Below are 9,240 nucleotides of genomic sequence, written 5' to 3'. Positions count from 1 at the left end.
AGTGTAAATAAAGCCAGCCAACTTACAATTAGGGGGTAGAAAATGCACAAATAAGATTCTACCACCTGTTGTACGGTAGCATTGTACAACAGGCCCATATCTATCTATCTATCTATATTATTAAAGAAAGCTTTTTTCGAGCGATTACAGAGAGTCCAACGTACGCGGAAGACTTTCGGGTCTCCAACATCTATAAACTACTCCAATTTTAAAAGCAAAGATAAAAAACTTTGTGATTAGATATAATAAAATATTATTACTGTGTTTGTAGGAGGAGAATACGTAAAACTCTACTACCACGACAACTACAATCAAACCCAAAGACTCCACAAATTGTGTATAACCGTAAGACTCCACAAATTGTGTATATATACGACTCCGTCAAATTGCTAGCTGCATATTTATTTGTCAAGACTATTTTTACTATTTTCTTTTATTATTTGTGTAGTGTGTACAGTTATGGTTTTGTGTGCGTTATATCCCCATCTTTGAATGTGTTTTTGGTTAGATTTATCATTAATTGAATTTAATCGTTGCAAATATTTGCAGGTTTAACGTAGTTTGATGATGCGGTGATCATGCATAACTTTGTAATTATGTATCAACTATAACTCTATGAGTTAAGAGGTATTTCTAAAATTTACGTTTCACATATTTATTTAGTTATTTATTATTTATTGGCACCATACAACACAATTTCTGTATGTTTTAATACTCATGTATAATAAAGTTAGTTATTACTCAGTATACGAGATTGTATATATACGCTCATTAATTCGGTTGTTGTTTTAAGTCTTTTAGTTGGAAAATTTCCAGAGCCATATGAGGACGTTTGGTTTGAACTTCAACATACATCGGTAGATAATTTGGAGAAAAGCTTAGTAATCCACTCTCAAATAAGCAACAAGCTCAAAATTGTTTTATTTCGTAACATTATTTGTTCATCATTGTAGTATACCCTTATTAATGTATGTTGATCATGGTTTTTTATTTTATTTTGTCATCACCCGACTCTTTATTTGGTATTATTGGTTAACCCGCATGTGTGTTGGTATTTGGTAAGCAATCACATGGTAAAAACTTTATCGTGTTGTCAAGACATCGCTTTGAAAGTTCTCAGCATCATAAAATATTACATTGACTATACTATACTATGTACTAGAGACTAGAGTATAATTTAAGGTCACATAAAATCCGCAGTCACAATAATTAATACGTGATTTGCAAATTAAAAAAAAAAAAGGTCACTTATTTTATTTGCACTAAACCAGGAAAAATACTTATTTCATTTGCAATAATAATCTCGGTACAAAGCTATTTTCTTTATTACTTAACGATTGGTGGAGAAACTCTCACATTTACGATCATATAATTAGCACGATAACAAGTACGAGTTCAATGCAAGATAAAATTTCTAATTCCTGAAAGCTATTTTCTTTTTACTTTCTTCTTATATAGAGTTCAATGCAAGATAAAATTATACTAAGATCAAACTTAGTTCATTGTGTATATATACACAGGCATGGCATATCCCGTCTAATAATTCTTTTGCTGCATATTTGCTTCTTATATTAACTTTCTTCTTATTCTTATTATTTATTTATTCTTATTATTTATTATTATAGCAATTTTTAATTTAATTGGCTTTGATATTTATTTTTTGGCTTGTGTTTTCCAGGAATTGTGATTGGTTGATCGAAAATTTTACGTAAATCACCGCCAAGAGAGTTCTCACAGTCTAATCGTCTATTATGGGGGTAATTGTTAACCTTTTATTCAATTTAATATGCTTTTTATGGATTTCAACACGCAATATTAACACTAATTCCCTTATTTTTGTTGGAGTTTTTTTAGCATATATTACGATATTTGGTTTAAAAACTGACAATAACTGAAAATAAGAAGATTACACTTAATCTTACACAGTACTCATGCAGACGGGCTTGGTAGAAATTGAGGAATACTCGACTTGAGCGTCTTTTCAATGCATTAAAAGGTAGAGAAAGAAGAAAACAACAATGAAAAAAATTTGCAAGTATATTTTTAGAAGAAGCAATCATGTGTACGACTTACGGAGTATTAGCTAAATAATACGGGATAATTATTTTGTTGTTCTGTTAGGTTTATGTGAGCTCCCAAAGTAACTTGAATTGCAATGAAGGTTAGTTAATGGAGTTCTTATTAAGGTGGCAAAACACATACGAATATTTGGGTATGATGTATTGAGGCGAAATCTACAAAGTGTTATTTAAGATTTGAATATTGACATCGTTTTTACTATGCTAAAACTTCCGTAAGTCAGGTTACATTGTCTTCACTTTGAAGTTCTTTAAATATAAGGGAATTTTTCATGTCCGTGATCAAAGTTTTTTTTTTTTTTTTTTTTTTTTTTTTGTCAGAGTCCGTGATCAAAGTTATTGTTGGTGATTTAAGTGTAATTACCGGTTCATTTGACGTAATTAAAGATTGGTTCAAGGATGGGTAATTTCTAAATAATAAAATGCTAGTTCGGGAAGTACGGAGTGTACGCTTGCATAATTATTTACGGGATTACGGAATAGTTTTCGTTCGAATAACTATGCGGGGGCCTGTCGGAATTTTCTAAATCCAACAGAAAATATGAAAGGTTGCAACCCTTCAGAATTCATTCCCCTTTCCCTCTGCTTTCCCATTCTTCTCCTCTATAAATAGAGTTTGAGGGACAGAAGGAAAATACAGAAAAAATATAACTTATGTGTTCCTGAACGAAGAACACAAACTACTCAAAAATACTTCTTAATTATATCTCTGTATTATGTGCCGAATACAGAGGGCAACCGTCTTATCTCAATAGAAAGTTCGATACAACCCAGGCACTAAAGTAAGGGTCGAATTGTTCTATTAGGAAAGCATAGCGATTCGGTGCGGTGTTATTATTGTCAATTCCGGTTTCGTGCATACTCAATATCTAACAATCTAATAGAACATTTTCGAAATCTTTGAAGATGATGAATGCTAAGGAAATGACAATGAATATTCACGGTTTGCAATGACGATGGAATCACGTGGTGTGCAAAGCTTCTGAATTTGGTTTTTTGAAAGCAATTTGTGTTTAATTATAAGAATAGGCGTGCAGTTGTGGTTTATGAGATCGATTATAAATCAAAGCGGTTGATACCGGATTAGTAAGGCAATAGGATTGAAATATAGAGTTATATGACCGCTGCGGGTCAAAGAATTGGGCTCTGTCGATTGTTGGAAAAGGACATTGTGCATGAAAACGGATAATGAGATAAGTGCTTCTCACTTTTAAATGTGCATTATTTTATCAATTAGTCTCCCTTGTGACGGAAGGTATCCGTCACAACGGAGAGACGGGTTAAATTCATACCATATTGTTGTAAATGGGCGAAATTGACCCGTCTAGCATTGGAAATGACAAAAAATTTAAGAGAGAGGCGGGATTTGACATTTTGAATAAAAAAAGAATTTGTTGTTGGTTGGGTTTCCAAGTTTGACGGTTTTCATCCCCTCTCTCATCAAAACCGCATTGAAAATCCCAGTCAAATAATTTCCTTCCCTCTCTCATCAGATTTTCTAATCATCCAAACCCTCTCTCTTGAAACCCCAGAAAAACCCAAATATTCAATATCTTCATCATCATTCATCGTCTTCATCATCCCTGATCTGCAAATATATTCAATATCTTCATCATCATTATTCATCGTTTTCATCAGAATGGGCAAGAAACAAATGGCTAGAAGGACACCGTCGAAGAAAGCAATGGATGGTATGTTTTTTGTTTCGGGATGTTGATTTTTTTTTAGTAAACCGAATAAACAATTTCGTCTTCATCATTATTCATCGTCTTCATCATGTTTTTTGTTGAATAAAGCAAATGTTTAGTTTTTATTAATAAACCGAATAAACAGATTGTTGTTGATTAAAATGTGAGTATTATGACATTTTCGTCTTCATCATGATTGTTGTTGATGATTAAAATGTGAGTATTATGAAGTGTCGATTAAAACACTTTGTCGATTATGGTTTAACATATTTTTTGATGAATAAACAATGATTAGGGTTTTACAATTATTTTGTTGTTGAATAATGCATGCATGTAAATTTTTGGTTGAATAATTTATTGTGTTTTACAAAATCTAATATTTCCACTATTGATGGATGAGTAGGTGATAAGAAAGGTAAAGGGAAGGAAGATTGCGACCTTGAAGAGAAAAGAAAAAGAGAAATCGGGGATTTCCTTTAGAGATCCGGTGGATACGCAAGAAAATGAAGAGATTGATGGTTCGAGAGGAGATTTCGAGGCAGTCGGAAAAACAAAGTGAGGAGGAGGAAGGCGGTGGTCAGGAGGAGGACATGGAAGACAGTGATCAGGAGGAAGAAGGAAGTGATGAGGAAGATAAGCATGTGAAGGAGTCAGAGGATGGGGGTTTGACAGACGCTCTTGAAAAAGTCGTCAAAATGGCCGCTGCTCTTGGTGTAAAGAAGAAGACGCAGGAAGAATCATCCGTGGTAAACGGTAAGCTTCATATGTGACCATTTTATTTGACGAATGTGATCAATTGAATTGATAAATGTGCCCTGGTTAGCGTTATGTGGCTCTGTGAGGGTGAATTGAGGTAATATTTACAGGGTAACAGATATGCATAAGACTTATCACAATTTTGACAGTTGTAGAATGTATCCACATTTGTTGTGATGAATAAATGTAACTGTTTGTTAGGCTGGTCTGAACTAATATTGACAGGGTAACAGATATGCTAACACAAGGTGACATATTTGTCATCTTTAAAGTGTGACGACATTATGTGACCACTTTTGTTAAGAAATGTGACTATGTTGGTGATTTGTAAATATGTTAACATGGTAACATGATAGGCACTAAATGATTACACATGAATTAACATCATGACATCTATATTTAAAGTGGTGACATTATTAAATCTATATTATGTGACCACTTTTGTTAAGAAATGTGACTATGTTGGTGATTTGTAAATATGTTAACATGGTAACATGATAGGCACTAAATGATTACACATGAATTAACATCATGACATCTATATTTAAAGTGGTGACATTATTAAATCTATATTATGTGACCACTTTTGTTCAGAAATGTGACTATGTTGGTGATTTGTAAATATGTTAACATGGTAATATAATAGACATTAGATGATTACACATGAATTAACATCATGACATCTATATTTAAAGTGGTGACATTATTAAATCTATATTATGTGACCACTTTTGTTAAGAAATGTGACTATGTTGGTGATTTGTAAATATGTTAACATGGTAATATAATAGACATTAGATGATTACACATGAATTAACATCGTGACATCTATATTAAAAACGGTGACATTATTAAATCTATATGATGTGACCACTTTTGTTAAGAAATGTGACTATGTTGGTGATTTGTAAATATGTTAACATGGTAACATAATAGACATTAGATGATTACACATGAATAAAAATGGTGACATTATTAAATCTATATTATGTGACCAGTTTTTCGTAGAAATGTGACTACCTTGGTGAAGGCTAAAGATCTTAACATGGTAACATATGGTGATATTATAAAATCTTTATTATGTGACCATATTGCATAAATGTTAACATGGTAACATATACTTTAGCATTAAGCTGTAACCATCTTGCCTTATAGTAGACATTCAAAAATGGTTATATTATTCTTCAGAGATGGTTACATCTGTAATATGTTGTGTGGTTACCATCTTACATGTAAATATGTATGTTTGTGTTTGGGGAGATTTGCATGCTAAAATGGTAACATAACTAGGCAGTATGGTGGCATGTTTTTGAAATTTACAAATTTGACCAATTTTTTGCACCAGATTCTCGAAAAGTAGCAGCTGTTGTCGAAAGACCGAACAAGATGGAGGTTGGTCAGGGATCGAAGAGAAAGTTACCCGAGGGGGCAGTGGTTCAGAAAAAGAAGCGACAGAGGAAGGAAGGAACGTATGTTAACCATCGAATTGTTTCTCTTCATGTTACAGTCTTCACTTCATGTTACCCATGTTATCTTTTTTCTTTAACGAGTAATTGTTTGTGTCCTATCATAGGAAAGTGAAGGCGGTCGAGGGACATGGATAACCAGCGTCCCTGCATTATGTCATACAGCATTTATCGTCAGCTCAGAGGAAAGATGTGGAAGATATTGGGTTCGGAGGTCTTCTAGAGCTGAAGGCGTCTAAGTTTATTCATACCATGGTTGATTGGTTGTTGGAGCGCTACGATACGCACACTAGGTTGATGTTATTCAACAGGTTTGATCGTTTCTCAATCAGTAAACATGATGTGTATGATGTCTTTATGTTACCATGTGGGGGTGAGGATGTGCCAACTAATAATGACGATAAGGAGCTATTGCACGGATGGAGAAAGAGGTTCGGTGCTTTACCGAACAAAGAAATAGTGTTGGACAAGGTTCGGGGTGAGATGCTGCAATTGGTGGAAGGTGGACCAGAATTTAAGAAAATGTTTGTCTTGTTTGCGATGGGATCGTTCTTGGTCCCAACCGTTCACAATCGTGTTGACACTAGGTTGCTTGGGGCAGTGGAGGATGTTGCTGCCATACCAAAGCTGGACTGGTGCTCTTACATACTGGATCGGTTTGACTTTTCTGTTGAATCATGGAAAGGGAACGAGTCCAAAAGTATTGGGGGCTGCTTAATGTTCTTTCAGTTAGTCTACTTTCACCGAATGATTTGGAGGGGTGAGCCTGAGGCCAGAAGACTGCCCTTGATACAACATTGGCCGTATGAGGTAGTGAAGAAGCGAGTTAAAGAGGAGTGCAAAGCTTACACCATCCATAAGGGCTTCGGGATAGGGGTGTTGGACCTGACCACGTATCATATATCCCTTCATCTGGAGAAATCATTCTACAGACTACCGGTTGAAGGACTTGATCATGTTCCCCACCCTATCAGGCAGGAAGCGGCTCGTCCGGCGGAGAAAAGTACGATTGACGACCAAGAAGCGGAAGATATCAGGCAGGACGAAGCTCCTCCGCCGGAGAAAGGTTCGACTGCCGAGGCCGAGGGATGTAGGACTGTGTCTTTCGCACTACCAGATGACCTTCCTTCAGATGAGGATCTGCGCCGTCTGTACAATGACGTAAGTCCGACGACATCCATTTATGTTTGTTGCAGTCTGAAACTTGATAGCATGTTATGTCTTGAAATCTTTGAAATTGTCACATTTTTGATAAAATTGCGCCCATTCTGGTTTACTTATGAAATTTGACCAATTTAGTTTTGATATGTAGGAGTTGTGTTAGAATGAAATGCCACATCAAGTTCTGTGTATTGTTTTCTATAATGGGTGACATTTTGGCAAAACATGGTTACATTATTATGGAATATTAACATGTAGTGAGTCTTTAAAGTATAAATGGTCACATTTTTACTTAAGATGGTTACTTTCTAATCAACTTTGAAAATGTGACCCTGGTAGTTGTGATATGTAGGTGTTATAGTATGTAATGTGTGGACAGGTAGTGTGTCTTTAAACTATAAATGGTAACATTTTTACTTAAGATGGTTACATTCTTATATCCTTTCAAAATGTGACCCTGGTAGTTCTGATATGTAGTACTTTAAGATTAAAATATGACATCAAGTTCTGATTGTTTTTTACTATGAAGGGTGATATTTTGGCAAACCATGGTTACATTATTATGGAATATTAACATGTAGTGTGTCTTTAAACTAAAAATGGTCACATTTTGACTTAAGATGGTTACTTTCTGATCTACTTTCAAAATGTGACCCTGGTAGTTGTTATATGTAGGTGTTATAGTATGTAATGTGAGGACATGTAGTGTGTCTTTAAACTATAAATGGTCACATTTTTACTTAAGATGGTTACATTCTGATCTACTTTCAAAATGTGACCCTGGTAGTTCTGATATGTAGTTCTTTTAGATTAAAATATGACATCATGTTCTGTTTGTTTAATACAGTGAAGGTTGACATTCTGATAAGGAATGTAACCATTCTTATGGACTGTGAGCATGTGACCATCATCGGTCAGATATGTAGGTGTTGTAGTATGAAATGGGGGAGAAAGTTGTCTGTGGGTATCTGTTTAAAATGGTTACATTTCGACTTATGATGGTTCCATAATGATTGATGTTAAAATGTGCCAACGGTCGTTGTGATATGTAGTTTCATTAAGTACAGAAGGTTGTATGTGTTTAAAACTCAAAATGGTCACAAAGTGACTAAATTTGACATTCTGTGGACCGATGACATGTTACCATATTAGATGTGATATGTAGGTGTTTGTTGAGCATTTAAAATGGTGACAATCTGTCTAAAGTTGGTTACATTTTGATTCAATGTTAAAATGTGAGCATAGTAGGTGTGATATCCACCTGTCTTAAAAAGTGATATTAAAAGCTAGGTATGTTGTGCCAATGTTCAATGTGTTTAAAAAGTCATATTTATCCATGTACAGGAGCGAGTACTGAAATGGTACCAGACAAAGAGGAACCAGAGGTTGATTTCGCGCTTACATCGTGAAGTGGCGGTGTGAGAAATGGTGGCGGATCCTCCATTGTCTCAAAGAAAGGGACAAAGCAGAGCGAAGATGGTGAAGCAGCGGGTGAAGTGGAAGAGACCTTTACGCAGAAATTGGATGGCGACCCCGCATTCTATGCCGACTTTATTGCCATGCTTGATCAGGTGGACCAGGCTTTAGAGAAGGTGGTTCTCCCGCCCTCTTTTTCCTTGGGGATAGAGGACATTGGCACACAGGCTCCGGGCCGCTCGTACGAGCTCAGGTACACTCGTGCTAGAGATCGTCCACAAGGTCTGGTTAACACCAACTCTAAGGATGTCAGCCGTGCCCAACCCCGTCCAGTACCAAAGCCTGGGGGCGGTAAACCGAAGAAATGAAGTGGGGTCGCGTTAAGTTAATGTAACTGTCGGTTGTTAATAATGAAGACTTTTTAGTTTGTCGTAGTGTTAAGGATGTGTTATTTTGGGACTGCACTTTTTGTGCTTCGGGGTGTGAAGGAACTGTAAAACAGTCCTTGTTTTGTAAGCAACTACTGGACTACCTGTCCTATGACCTGTTAAGACTCGTGTGGTGACCTTATTAATAGTAATGTAGTTATAGTACTATGTCCCAATTTTATTAACAGGTGTTATCATATAATAGACAATGTCAACAATCATAGTTCCATATGTCAGGAATCATAAG

General features: G+C 35.5%; 1 protein-coding gene across 1 annotated transcript; it reads left to right on the top strand.

Annotated features, from left to right (window-relative positions):
• The first annotated feature begins 4,338 nt into the window (after nt 1–4,338).
• LOC141607149 (uncharacterized) lies at nt 4,339–8,933 on the top strand. The gene is made up of 5 exons (XM_074426508.1): nt 4,339–4,519; nt 5,868–5,991; nt 6,096–7,149; nt 8,494–8,565; nt 8,721–8,933. Exons 3-5 carry the CDS (start codon nt 6,241–6,243, stop codon nt 8,931–8,933), a joined length of 1,194 nt encoding a protein of 397 aa, XP_074282609.1. The 5' UTR covers nt 4,339–4,519; nt 5,868–5,991; nt 6,096–6,240.
• Nucleotides 8,934–9,240: the final 307 nt, after the last annotated feature.

The sequence above is a fragment of the Silene latifolia genome, chromosome 10 (assembly GCF_048544455.1).
Source record: "Silene latifolia isolate original U9 population chromosome 10, ASM4854445v1, whole genome shotgun sequence".
Taxonomy (NCBI): domain Eukaryota; kingdom Viridiplantae; phylum Streptophyta; class Magnoliopsida; order Caryophyllales; family Caryophyllaceae; genus Silene; species Silene latifolia.
Note: the sequence above shows the minus strand (reverse complement) of the source record. Positions and strands in the feature narration are given on the sequence as shown.

Bases quoted from the DNA above. Each gene is read 5' to 3' on its own strand.
- LOC141607149 (XM_074426508.1), top strand. From the start codon at position 6,241: ATGGTTGATTGGTTGTTGGAGCGCTACGATACGCACACTAGGTTGATG. The intron at 7,150-8,493 runs GTAAGTCCGACG...ATCCATGTACAG, and splicing joins TGCGCCGTCTGTACAATGAC to GAGCGAGTACTGAAATGGTA. The intron at 8,566-8,720 runs GTGTGAGAAATG...ATGCTTGATCAG, and splicing joins GCTTACATCGTGAAGTGGCG to GTGGACCAGGCTTTAGAGAA.